This window comes from Triticum urartu, chromosome 3, assembly GCF_003073215.2.
Source record: "Triticum urartu cultivar G1812 chromosome 3, Tu2.1, whole genome shotgun sequence".
NCBI classification, from domain to species: Eukaryota; Viridiplantae; Streptophyta; class Magnoliopsida; order Poales; family Poaceae; genus Triticum; species Triticum urartu.
In genome coordinates, this window is record NC_053024.1 from 175,962,836 (window position 1) to 175,977,378 (window position 14,543).

The following is a 14,543-nucleotide window of genomic DNA, read 5'->3' on the forward strand; positions in this document are numbered from 1 at the left end:
TTCTAAGATTGATGTTGCTATGACTTTGCCATGCTCAATGCTTGTCACTTTGGGCCTGGGTGTCATGATTTCATATCTGAACCATTTATGTTATCACCATTATATCCATGTTCTAGATCTGATCTTGCAAGTTATAGTCACCTACTACGTGTTATGATCCAGCAACCCCGGAGTGACAATAGTCGGGACCACTCCTGGTGATGACCGTAGTTTGAGGAGTTCATGTATTCATTATGTGCTAATGCTTTGTTCCGGTACTCTATTAAAAGGAGGTATTAATATCCCTTAGTTTCCAATTGGACCCCGCTGCCACGGGAGGGTAGGACAAAATATGTCATGCAAGTTCTTTCCATAAGCACGTATGACTATTTACGAAATACATGCCTACATTATATTGATGAACTAGAGCTAGTGCCGTATCGCCCTAGGTTATGACTATCAAATGATGAATATCATCCAACAAATCATCGATCCAATGCCTACGAATTTATCTTATATTGTTCTTGCTAAGTTACCATTGCTATCGACTGTTGCACTTGTTACAAAACAACAACTATCACTATTCCCGTTGCTGTTACTGCTATCACTACTATCAAAACTATCATATTACTTTGCTACTGATCACGTTGGTGCAGATAATTAATCTCCATGTGTGGTTGAATTGACAACTCAGCTGCTAATACGTTCAAATATTCTTTGGCTCCCCTTGTGTCGAATCTATAAATTTGGGTTGAATACTCTACCCTCAATAACTATTGCGATCCCCTATACTTGTGGGTTATCAGTGGCTTGCACAACATGGTAAGAAGGACGGAAATGCTTCTTCAGGCAAAGGTACACTTGTTGCATATGTTATAGACATTTACCTTGCTGACATACCTAGTAGAGCTCTTGGGTATTTGTTACCGGATTGGTTGTTCATATTTGCAACTCAACGCAAGGGCTGGTAAGAACTAGGCGTGTGGCACAAGGGGAGATTGACATCAGGGTCAGCAACAAAGCGAGAGTTGCTGCATTGGAGGTCGGCACCATGCAGCTCCAGCTTCCTTCTAGATTTATTTTGGAATTGAATAACTGTTATTACATTCCTGCACTTAGTCGGAACATTATTTCTGCCTCATGCTTGATGAGTCAGGGTTATGAATTCAATTTAAAGGACAATGGTTGTTCGATTTATATGATTGGCATGTTCCACGGCTATGCACCCATTGTTGATGGGCTATTTATATTGAATATAGAATAGGAACTGGTCTATAACGTGAATGTCAAGAGGCATAAGCCCAATGGGATAAATCCGACATACTTCTAGCATTGCTGGCTTGGACACATTAGTCTAAAATGCATGAAGAAGCTCCATGATGATGGGCTCCTAACTTCGTCCGATTTTGAGTCGTTCAAGACATGCGAGTCATGCTTGGTCGGCAAGATGATTAAGTCTCCTTTCGCAAAGAGTTGTGAGAGGGCGTCCGAGCTATTGGAACTTATACATAGTAATGTATGTGATCCAATGAGCACAGCTGCCAGAGGTGGCTATCAGTACTCTATGACTTTTACCAACGACTTGAGTAGATATGGATATATCTATTTGATGAGGCACAAGTCGGAAACTTTTGAAAGGTTCAAAGAGTTTCAGAACGAGGTTGAGAATCAGCTCGGCAAGATTATAAAACTTCTAGGATCAGATCGTGGAGGTGAGTACATGAGCGAGGAGTTTGATGATCATCTGAAAAGCCGAGGTATAGTATCTCAGCTCACACCTCCGGGTATGCCACAGAGAAATGGCGTGTCGGAACGGAGGAATAGGACTTTGTTGGACATGGTCTGGTCAATGATGAGCAAATCAGATTTACCCTTGTCATTCTGGGATACACTCTAGAAACTGCAGCTTTCACACTTAACAGGGTACAATCAAAATCCGTAGACAAGGCACCACATGAGATGTGGACCAGGAAGAGTCCCAGTTTGTCTTTTCTAAAGATTTGGGGTTGTGAAGAATTTGTTAAGCGACTTATGTTAGACAAGCTTACACCCAAGTTGGATAAATGCATATTCATGGGATATCTGAGGGAAACCTTGGGAAACCGCAAAGAGAACAAAGTGTTTGTTGCTCGGAATGGGGTTTTCCTTGAGAAAGAGTTTCTCAATTGGGAGGCTAGTGGGAGGAAGGTCCGACTCAAAGAAATTCGAGTACCACTCGGGGGCGGCTCGGCGGGTGACGAGATCATACCAGAGCCAGTCGGGGAACCCGTGGTGGAAACGGCACCGGAACCACAGAGGTCGGAAAGATTGCACAGAGTGCGTGATGTATTGTTTCTAGAAAGCGACGAGCCGGCCACTTATGTGAAAGCGATGGTGAGCCTGGATTCGAAGGCAGGGCTAGAGGCCATGACATCTAAGTTAAAGTCCATGGATGAGAATCAAGTCTGGGACTTGGTTGATCCGCCGCCTGGCGTAAAGGCCATTGGTTGCAAATGGGTCTTTAAGAAGAAAACTGACGTTGATGGAAATGTTCAAATCCACAAAGCTCGGTTTGTCTCTAAAGGTTATGGACAAGTTCAAGGAATTGACTATGACGAGACTTACTCGCCGGTAGCGAAGCTGAAGTCGGTAAGGATCGTACTAGCTATAGCTGCGTATTTCAATTACGAGATATGGCAGATGGATGTCAAAACGGCTTTCCTTCACGGAAATTTAGCCGCGGACGTGTATATGATACAACCCAAGGGTTTTGTCGATCCGACTAGCACTAGTAAGGTATGCAAGCTCAAGAGATCCATTTATGGGTTGAGGCAAGCATCTCACAGTTGAACATTCGTTTTGATGAGGTCATCACTGGTCTTGGTTCCATCAAAAGTGATGAGGAAGCTTGTTTATACAAGAAGTTAAGTGGGAGCTCGATATTGTTTTTGGTCTTGTATATGGATGACATACTACTAATCGGAAATGATGTTTCAATGCTGAACTCGGTTAAGGAATTATCGAATGGCATGTTTTCAATGAAGGACCTTGGTGAGGCAGTTTACATTTTAGGCATCAAGATCTATCAAGATAGATCGAGGAGGCTACTTGGCTTGAGCCAGAGCATGTACATTGATAAAGTGTTGAAGCGGTTCAACATGAGTGAGGCCAAGAAAGGGCTCTTGCCTGTCTCACATGGTATAAGGCTAAGCGAGACTCGGAGTCCTTCGACATCTGATGAGCGAAGTAGGATGAGTCAGATTCCGTATGCCTCGGCAATTGGATCCATCATCTATGCCAAGATATGTACACGACCTAATGTTGCTTTTGCAATAAGCCTAACAAGTAGATACCAGGCCAACCCAGGTGAGAGTCACTGGGCAGCGATGAAGACTATTTTGAAGTACCTGAAAAGGACTAAAGAGATGTTCCTAGTTTATGGAGGTGATGAAGAGCTCGTTGAGGGAGTCCAGGATTAGGGGGTCTCCGGACAGCCGGACTCTATCCTTTGGCCGGACTGTTGGACTATGAAGATACAAGATTGAAGACTTCGTCTCGTGTCCGGATGGGACTCTACTTGGCGTGGAAGGCAAGCTAGGCAGTATGGATATGGATATCTCCTCCTTTGTAACCGACCTTGTGTAACCCTAGCCCCCTCCAGTGTCTATATAAACCGGAGGGTTTTAGTCCGTAGGACAACATACAATCATACCATAGGCTAGATTTTAGGGTTTAGCCTCTCCGGTCTCGTGGTAGATCAACTCTTGTAATACCCATATCATCAAGAATAAATCAAGCAGGACGTAGTGTTTTACCTCGTCAAGAGGGCCCGAACCTGGGTAAAACATCGTGTCCCCTGCCTCCTGTTACCATCCGCCTTAGATGCACAGTTCGGGACCCCCTACCCAAGATCCGCCGGTTTTGACACCGACATTGGTGCTTTCATTGAGAGTTCCTCTGTGTCATCACCGTTAGACTTGATGGCTCCTACGATCATCGATAGCGATGCAGTCTAGGGTGAGACTTTTCTCCCCAGACAGATTTTTATGTTTGGTGGCTTCGCACTGCGGGCCAACTCACTTGGCCATCTGGAGCAGATCAAAAGTTACACCCCTGGCCACCAGGTCAGGTTTGGAAGCTTAAACTACATGTCCGATATCCGCGGGGACTTGATCTTCGACGGATTCGATCCTCAGCCTTGTGCGTCACACGGTCACGATGAGTATGATTTAGCTCTACCATCGGACAGTGTTCAGGAGATCGCACCGGCAGCCACTCCGACCCTCAATTCGGAGCCAGTTGCGCCGTCCATGGACGGGTGGATGGACCACGCCACGGAGGCCTTATCCTCAGCGGCGATCGAGCCGAACATCGACCTTACCCTGCACAAGAGCCATGTTGTCAAACTGCCGGACCCTTCTCCGGCCACGGACTCCGAACCGCCTGCACCCGTTCCTAGCAAATCCAATTGGGCGCCGATCATGGAGTTTACCTTGGTGGATATTTTTCAGCACTCGCCCTTTGGCGACATACTAAACTCATTAAGGTCTCTCTCCTTGTCAGAAGTTTCCTGGACGAACTATGTCCGGCAGGATTGGGGTGCGGATGACGAAGAAATTCGCTTCCCACCCACCACCCACTTAGTGGCCACCGTCGACGACTTAACCGACATGCTCGACTTCGACTCCGAAGACATCAATAGTATGGACGACGATGCGGGGGACGAAGAGGAACCACTGCCCACAGGGCACTGGACAGCCACCTCATCATACGATATATACATGGTGGACACACCCAAAGAAGGCAATGGCGATGAGACAGCGGAGGATGACCCCTCCAAGAAGCAACCCAAGCGCCGACGTCAGCGGCGCCGCTCTAAGTCCCACCAAAGCAAAAGTGGTGATACCGGCATAGGAGATAATAGCACTCCAGATAGTGCCGAAGATAGCAACAATCCCACCCAGCACGATTTAGGGTAGGAGGAGGGAGAAGCCAGCCCTCCTGAGAGAGCGGCAGATGAAGAGGAGGAGGATGATAATTACATGCCTCCCTCCGAAGACGAGGCAATCCTCGGCGATGACGAATTCGTCGTGCGAGAGGATCCCATCGAACAAGAGTGCTTCAAGCGCCGGCATATAGCCATGACAAATAGCCTTAAGAAAAAGCAGCAGCAGCTTCAAGCTGATCAAGATCTGCTAGTTGACAGATGGACTGAAGTCCTTGCAGCCAAGGAATATAAACTCGAACGCCCCTCAAAGAGTTACCCAAAATGCAGGTTGCTACCCTGACTGGAGGAAGAGGCATATGACTCGGCTGATCGGCCACCTCGTGGCCGCGACAGAGAGGCATTCCAGCCAAAAGCTCAGCCTGCACCCCGACGCCATTCAAATAAAAAGGCATGGGGAAAAGTGCCAGACCTGCGAGACGTATTGGAGGACAAAGCAAAACATGCAAGATCGATCTACGGATCACGAGGGCGCGCCACTATGCGAGACGATAATCGTCACGCCGGATACAGTAAAAGTAAATCCGGCCGGGCCGAGCACAATGGCCAAGACTCATTAGAGCTGCGTCGCGATATAGCCCAGTACAGAGGCGCCGCACACCCCTTATGCTTCACAGATGAAGTAATGGATCATCAAATCCCAGAGGGTTTCAAACCCGTAAATATAGAATCATACGACGACACAACATATCCTGCGGTATGGATCGAGGATTTCCTCCTGCATATCCACATGGCACGCGGTGACGATCTACACGCCATTAAATACCTCCCACTCAAACTCAAAGGACTAGCTCGGCATTGGCTCAATAGCTTGCCAGCAGAGTCCATTGGCTGTTGGGAAGATCTGGAAGCCGCATTCCTCGACAACTTTCAGGGCACTTATGTGCGACCACCAGATGCCGATGACTTGAGCCACATAATCCAGCAGCCAGAGGAATCGGCCAGGCAATTCTGGACACGGTTCCTAACAAAAAATCAAATCATCGACTGTCCGGATGTGGAGGCCCTAGCAGCTTTCAAGGACAACATCCACGACGAGTGGCTAGCCCGGCACCTTGGTTAGGAAAAGCCGAAATCAATGGAAGCCCTCACGACACTCATGACCCGCTTTTGTGCGGGAGAAGACAGCTGGCTGGCTCGCAGTAATAACATAGCAAAGAACCATGGTACTTCGGATACCAAGGAAGGCAATAGCAGGTCACGTCGCAACAAACACAAGCGTCGCATTATTAACAGCGACAATACCGAGGATACGACAGTCAATACCGGATTCAAAGGCTCTAAACCCGGTCAGCGGAAAAAGCCATTCAAAAGAAGCACTCCGGGCCCGTCTAGTTTGGACCGTATACTCGATCGCTGATGTCAAATACACGGTACCCCCAACAAGCCAGTCAACCACACCAACAGGGATTGTTGGGTGTTCAAGCAGGCCGGCAAGTTAAATGCCGAAAACAAAGACAAGGGGCCACATAGCGATGACGAGGAAGAGCCCCGGCAGCCGAACACCGGAGGATAGAAGAGGTTTCCCCCACAAGTGCGGACAGTGAACATGATATATGCAACCCACATCCCCAAGAGGGAGCGGAAGCATGCACTCAGGGACGTATATGCGTTGGAGCCAGTCGCCCCAAAGTTCAACCCATGGTCCTCCTGTCCGATCACCTTCGATCGCAGGGACCACCCCACTAGTATCCGTCATGGCGGATTTGCCGCACTGGTCTTAGACCCAATCATTGACGGATTTCACCTCACTCGAGCTTTACCAGGACACAGTGCGCAAAATGGGTATAGACCCCTCAAGGATCAAACCCACAAAAACAACCTTTAAAGGCGTCATACCAGGTGTAGAGGCCCATTGCACAGGCTCAGTCACACTGGAAGTGGTCTTCGGATCCCCGGATAACTTCTGAAGCGAAGAGTTAATCTTCGACATAGTCCCGTTCCGCAATGGTTATCATGCACTGCTCGGGCGAACCGCATTTGCGAGATTCAATGCGGTAGCGCATTATGCATACCTCAAGCTCAAGATGCCAGGACCTCGGGGGGGGGGGGGTCATTAAAGTTAATGGAAACACAGAGCGCTCTCTCCGAACGGAGGAGCACACTGCGGCCCTCGCAGCAGAAGCGCAAAGCAGCCTTTTAAGGCAAACCACTAGTTCGGCGATTAAGGACCCGGACAACTTCAAGCGTGCCCGGAGTAATCGGCAACAAGACCGCCTGGCACGTTCCGAGCTTGCATAGCAATGCGGCCCCCACCCCAGCCCCGGCCAAACGGCGAAATCAGTGTCGCGCGTACATAATTACGCATTGAAAATACCATGGGCATAGGTGGGGAGGGGGGCACGACTACGGCATGCCCCAAGATGTGGCTTAACAGCACCAGGGGCTTCACGCGTTATTATTTTTCTCTCTTTTAGGATATTAATCTCTGAAAACCCTGTCCGGCAGTATGATTGCCGAACACATGATGCAGCAACCAAGGAGGTAGAAAGCTATGTCGCACCACGGAATTTCTTGGTGCATTACGATAACGAATACTTGCTTTAATGCCATTCCTCAGCTTGCCCGTGGAAGGGACATGTCAAATAGTCCTACTCTTTGCTTATCGCACTATCTGTATCATTCCGCTTTAACACACCTTTTTGAATAAACAATGCATAGCATTAAGCCTATTATTGCATTCTTCTTTTTTGTATGTATATGTTCATTCATGACATCCAGCACCCGTACACTCTGGTACAGCCAATACGCTAGGGGCTTAAGCATACCCCATAATACGGCGTGAGACGTCCGAACACTTTCGACAGTGCGGCACCCCAAACTTATAGCATTATATGCATCAGCTCCGAATAATGTCTTGGGTCAATAGTTGGGTTTGCTCGGCTCCCATGTTTTGGTACCTTACGTTCCGCTATATCGGCTAAGGTAGCACTGGGAGAACTACTGCGATTGTGCCCCGGTTCTGCTAGGCTAAGCACCTCAGTAGAGAAAGCTAAAACTGACTGTCATGATAAGGCGAGAGACTGGTCGCTATTCGAGAGGTTTTCGAGTCCTTAAAGACTTATGCCGCTTAGAGCGAGGAGTCGGCCCTGTCCGGCTTAAGGCATGTATCGTGCCCCGAATTCAGCCTTCCGAACACTAGGGGCATCGCCGAAATTTAAAATTATAGAATTCTATGGCTAAGTGAGAGTGATAATGCATTATAGTCTGATTGCCTTGTTCGTTGTGCTGAGCACCTCCCTTGAAGGACCCAAAAATGGGAACAGGAGTGCTCAGGTTTATCCCAAACACCCCAGCACTCGTGGCATGGGGGCAGAAGCCGACGACTAGCCATCTCTCAGATTTGATAAACAGCCGAACAGAAGGTAATATTTTAAATTCAAACAAGCGTTGCATAGCGCATATGAACAAGTTTTCATGAATACAGGATTACACGAGCGAGTTCACTCAAATATTATATCTTTCGTACACTCGTCTGCTACGAGACGAGCACCCTTCAGGACACCCTCATAGTACATCTCGGGGTGGCGATGCTCCTTGCCCTGTGGCGGCCCCTCCTTTACCAGCTTCACAGCGTCCATCTTGGCCCAGTGCACCTTCGCACGGGCGAAAGCCCGGCGTGCACCTTCGATGCAGACGGACCGCTTGATGACTTCCAGCGATGGGCAGGCATCCACGAGCCGCCTCACCAGGCCGAAGTAGCTGTTTGGGAGGGCGTCGCCAGGCCACATCCGGACTATAAAGCCCTTCATGGCCTGTTCGGCCACCTTGTGCAGCTTGACCAGTTGCTTCAGCTAGTCGCTCAGAGGCACCGGGTGTTTGGTCTCAGTATATTGAGACTAGAACAACTTCTCCGTTGAGCTTCCCTCCTCGGCTGGTAAAACTATGCGGCATCCGACACGCTGCGGGGCAAATCTACGAATGCTCCTGGAGAACTCCGGATTCGGGTAAGTAACAAGTAATTTACTTTCACATGCTTGCTTTGCATATAGAATGCCTTACCCGCCGCTATCTTCTTCATCGCATCAATCTCCTGGAGGGCCTTTCGGGCTTCAGCCTTGGCATTCTTTGCGCTCTCGAGGGCCGCGGCAAGCTCGGACTCTCGTGTCTTCAAGTCAAGCTCCAACACCTCGTGCTTCGTCACAAGAGCGTGGAGCTCTTGCTGCACCTCACCCGCGCGAGCCTCCTGCCTTTCCCGCTCGGTGCGCTCCTTGGCCGCTTTTCTTTCGGCCTCGGATAGCGCTTGCTTCAGGGTCGCCACCTCGTTCGCGGCCCCTGGCAAATTTACGGTGATCCTGTCATTTTGCAATCGCATTCTTTTTATATATCCATAGACTAGCTACTATTTACCTTTGTTCTCCTCGAGCTGCCTCTTAGCAAGGCCGAGCTCTTTCTAGGACCCTTGGAGGTCCTGCTTCAGTACGGCGACCTCCACAGTCAGTGCGGCAGAGGCCAGCAGCGAAGCCTGCATACGCATATAGACACACTTATATTAGACTCCTGCGATATCGTTTGATCCTCTGTTCGGCTTTTCTTTGTGAACACCGAACAAAGCATCAGGGGCTACTGTCTATGCGGTAATATTTTTCCTACATCTTAAACACTTACCTCAAAGCCTGTTAGAAGGCTGGCACAGGCATCAGTCAGTCCGCTCTTAGCGGACTGAACCTTCTGGACCACCGAAATCATAATAGGGCAGTGCTCCTCGTCGATGGAAGCACTGCGAAGCGCTCCCAGCAGATTGTCCAGTGCCTCTGGATGGACAGAAGTCACCAGCACAGGCATCTTGCCCCTCTTGGAAGGAGGCCACCTGCCCGAGTCTGGAACCACTAGAGGTTCCGGCGTGGTGTTCGGCTGAGGGCTGAAATCGGAGCCCTCGGGGGCCTTGCTCCCTCTGCTCCCGGAGTCCGGAAGGTCGCCTTGAGGCACCTCCGGGACTATCTCCCCTCGACCCGGTGCCTCTTGAGACAACACCTCGGCGTTGTCCGTAGGGCAAGGGGAGGTGGCGGTCAGAAGTGGATCGCTATCCATATCCGACGAGTCCAGGGAGCCGTCCGACGAAGATACGTCGATACGGGCTCGGGGCGGTCTGCATAATCACAATTCGGCATTAGGAGAAGCAGTGCGACAAAGGAATGCTATGAGTTACTCTGGTATCCGAATACTTACGACTTCGCCAGGGGCTTGGCCCTGAGCAGCCACTCATCTTCGCCTCCGGCGGCGGTGGTGGAACTGTCCGGAAGGAGTGTCCTTCCCTTCTTGGACCCTTCGGCCTCCCCAGTTGGGGCGGCCTTCCTTTTCTTGTCTCCCCCGACTGGAGGGGGAGCGTCTTCATCTTCCTCCTCGTCATCGTGGAAGGAGTCACGCCGAGGAGTCATCGGATGATGAGTCCGATATAACCTAGCGCTAGGAACTCTTTCTGGTTCCCTTGGCCTTCTTGGTCTTCTCTGGCACCTTGTAAGGAGCCGGAGTCGGCATCTCCATCAGGAGAGCATCCGCAGTGCCTTCGGGAAGAGGGTCCGGACAGTTGATCTGCTCCGATGCCTCCACCCAGACCTGTAAAAGGCATGGGAGCTCAGACCTTGCACGAGGTTAACCAATGGGAAGTAACTAACCTACTAGATGTACAAAACTTACCGGATTTGCAGGGCGCTTCACGCTTAGCCCGCGGTCCTCGGTGAGAGAGGGAGGGACCTCGGCGCCCTTAAACAGCACCCTCCAGACGTCTTTATGCGTCGTGTCGAAGAGCTCGCTCAGAGTTTGGTGCTGGGCCGGGTCGTACTCCCATAAGTTGAAATCCCGTTGTTGACACGGGAGGATCCGGCGGAAGAGCATGACCTGGACTATGTTGACAAGCTTGAGTTTTTTGCTAGTCATGTTCCGGATACATATTTGGAGTCCTTCCAGCTCTACCGAGGAACCCCAGGATAGGCCCTTCTCCTTCCAAGAAGTGAGCCGCGTGCGGAATCCGGATCGAAACTCGGGGGCCGCCACCCAGTTGGTGTCGCGCGGCTCGATGATGTAGAACCACGTCGATTGCCACCCCTTTATGGTCTCCGTGAAGGAGCCTTCAAGCCATATAACATTGGGCATCTCGCCCACCATGGCTCCGCCGCATTCTGCTTGTTGGCCTCCTACCACCTTCATCTTGATATTAAAGGTCTTCAGCCACATGCCGAATTGAGGCCGGATTTGGAGGAAAGCCTCACAGATGACGATGAACGCCGAAATGTTGAGGATGAAGATCGGGGCCAGATCATGAAAGTCCAGCCCGTAGTAGAACATGAGACCATGGACGAATAGATAAAGGGGAAACCCCAGTCCGCGGAGGATGTGGTGGAGGAAAACTACCCTCTCATGAGGTTCTGGGGTAGGAATGATCTGCCCCGCAGCAGGCAGCCGATGCGCGATATTCGCGGCTAAGTATCCGGCGCCGCGAAGCTTTTTGATGTGCCCCTTTGTAACGGCGGAAGCCATCCATTTGCCCCCCGCTCCGGACATGTTTGGAGACGATTTAGGGGAAGGATGTGGACTTGGTCGTTGGAGCTCGAGTGCGCAAGAACGGATGAGCAAGGAGGAAGAAGGCATGGGTAGAGAAAGGTTAAACCTTATCCCTTTATAAGGGCGGCCGAAACTATGCGCCCCCACTAGCCTAGTAAAACTCGCTTATCCCCCAAGCGCCGTAATCGATGGCGCGTGTCGGTGTACAAAAAGAGGGGTACGCTTTTTGTACCCCTATAACTGTGCACGGGCAGTCTGAGCCACGGGCACCACCACACTGAGCAAGGCAAGGGAGGTGAGCCAAGGTAAGGCCGAAGCTCAGGAGAAGCAGAATGACGCCAAGGCGAAGACCACAAAGAGCGAAGGGGACGAAGTGGACCCCCCCGGCAAGATCCTTGCTGGGAGGCGGTTTTAGCAAACCCGGCAAGACCCTTGCCGTGGCAGCTCGCCCCACACCTACGGAGTGAGTCACCCTTGAGTCCAGTGCCCCCATGGGGCAAGGATTCGGGAGACAACCCCATGGTGGCATGCAGATCTTTGTGAAGACATTCAAGATCAGATACACCCTTTAGAAGATGATGATCCTTGGTGGGATCCCAGCCAAGGAGGACCACAAGGCCCCCGGCAAGAACCTTGCCGGGGATGACAGCAGGCGCCACGGCAAGACCCTTGCCAGGGCCCCGGCAAGGCCCTTGCCAAGAACACCCGTAGGGCCACCATCAGGCCCATGCCAGTCAAACCTCCACTGCCGTTCGCATGCAGCTGCCGACCCAACCAGCTGGGCAGGAACCTGCATGGCCGCATGCGGATCTTCGTGGAGACCCACCACTGCGCCACCTCAGCTGCCTGGCTGCCTACATGGCACCGCGGGCGCCGCTGGCCAGGGAACGTGTCGACACGAGAGGGAGCGGCGACGGACGAGACAGGGCTCTCCCACGTCCCCGATAAAGCAAGGACACCTGGGCAAGACGCATTAAATGCGCCTTGTCATGTACTGCGAGGGATAACCTCATATCACTATACCCTTTCCACCTCCTGTGTGCCACTGTGGCAACCCCTTTCCTATAAAAGGAGGCCCGAGGCGACCAGGAGGAGGATTCGGCTTTTTGGAGCTCCTCACGCCCCATAACTAGCTCAAGAACACAGATATACAATCCACCAAAGCAGGAGTAGGGTTTTACGCATCCCCGCGGCCCAAACCTGGATAAACGAACCATGTGCTATCTGTTCGATCCGCTCTTCTCACGACCCCGCGCCCCGCAACTGTAGTAGGGATTCTTGTGATCCCATAGGGGTCCTTCCCACCGACATCTTTGGCGCGCCAGGTAGGGGGCGCAGTTGTGAGAATCGGCTCTAGCAGTTAGCCCGGCACTCCTTCCTCTTCATGACCCTTGAAGAAGAAAGGAGGCGAGAAGATCGACACTCGAGCGATCGCAAACAGAAGCTAAGTTGCACTGAACCCTTATTTGTGCTACCCTTCTTATTTGAGGTTATTCCCCCCGGAGATATTTGCTTTGTATGAGAAACCTACACGCCAGGGGGCTCTACCACGATTGGCAACGCCCTTGCCCTGTTTCGAGTCTGCTCAACAGCTCAAGCGGCTGCGTCGAGAATGGCAGAGTAGCCTTCCGCGATCAGCAACGCCCCCGATTCTGACTCAAGTCAAGCTGGACAGTTCGAGCGGCCGCGTTCAGAACGGAAAGGTGGCTCGTCCGGCAGGACGCGTACCCGGCTGGCCATGGGGATCCGTCCCTAAAACTCCGCTAGGGGCTTCCGCGCCGGCAAGCCTTCCCGATCGACGTAGGGCACGCATACAAAGAGGAATCGAACGGGGAAATAACATGCATGAAAATTAAGAGTACTTCAAAGTTATGTTACATCACATCATAGCTGCGGTTCTAACTAAAGATAAAATTTGTCTTGGTCGGGAACCCGCAGCGGCGAAGAAGAATGGGATGCCTAATCCTGATGCTGGCCTTCCGCCCTCTTGATTTCGTCGATGCAGTCGGTGATGGGCTTGATGCGCTCCTTGAGCACCGTGAGGTCAGCACCATCCGGCAAGCTCTTCATCGCGGTCGCGAAGTCAAGATCGGGATTCCAGTATGCCGTCTTGGTGAGGACCTTGGTCACGACCCTCCGGCGAGGTCGCTGGGCCTCCTCGGCCAGCGTGGCCGCCTTGTTGGAGTGAAGATAAGCCAAGGCTCCGGGGACGCCCTCAAAGAACAGGGTCAACTTGGTGTTGACGGTCCCACTGTGCTCAGGGGCGTACCTCACGTGTGGCATCCCCATTGTGGCCAACTGCGAGGTGACCCTGCCGGCGACCTCGTCCAGACGGCTGATCCATCTGTTCTCGCCCGCCACATAATCCTGGTGAGAGGCGGCCTCGTCCACCCGCAGCTGCTTCTCGTCCTCCAGGCTCCTGGTCAAGGTCTCCTCCCGAGCCCTGCTCTCCGGCAGCATCTTCTCGAGATCCTCCAGCTTCAGCTTGAGGTCTCTGACGGAGTTTTGCATTTCGGAGAGCTCCCCAGCCCTGCTGATGACCGCTCCTTGTGCCTCCACCAAGGCGCTGTTGAGCGTGCTCTTCTTGTTGGACAGCTTGAGGGCCTGCTCCTTCAGCTCGTCCTGCGCCACCTCCAACATCCTTACCTTGCCGGCATGGGCCAGAGCCTGGGCATCGAGTGCCTCCTTGTGCCTCTGCTCCAGCTCACGAGTCCACCGCGTGACAAGGGCCTGGAGCTCCTCATCCTTGCCACGGAGCGCTGCGGCAAGCTTCACCTCACGCGCGGTGAGGTCCTCTTCCTGGGAATCCAAGGTGGCTTGATCCTGGTTCCGGGCGGCCTCGGCCGCTGCAGCCAAGTTCGCCGCCTTTTCCTGGGCCTTCTCGATGTTGGCCATCTTCATGGTGAGCTCCACATCGCGCTCGGCCAATTTCTCCTGAAAGGCCCTCTGCTCCTCGCGAGCCTGGTGGAACCAGGTCTGTGTCTCGGCAACGCGCGCCTTGAAGTCCACCTCCGCGTTGTCCACCGTTGCCATCCTAGACTTGACCTTGTCCAGGCGAGCACGGTAGAGCACTTGGAGC

At 51.9% G+C, this 14,543-nt stretch overlaps 1 protein-coding gene across 1 annotated transcript in view; it reads right to left on the minus strand.

Annotated features, from left to right (window-relative positions):
- Nucleotides 1–13,753, minus strand: part of LOC125546757 (WPP domain-associated protein-like) — a 37,533-nt gene extending 23,780 nt beyond the window's left edge. The window contains exon 1 of the mRNA XM_048710900.1: nt 13,502–13,753. Coding sequence (XP_048566857.1) covers nt 13,502–13,753 — 252 coding nt within the window. The remainder of the gene's footprint in view (nt 1–13,501) is intronic.
- Between the last annotated feature and the right edge of the window lie 790 nt (nt 13,754–14,543).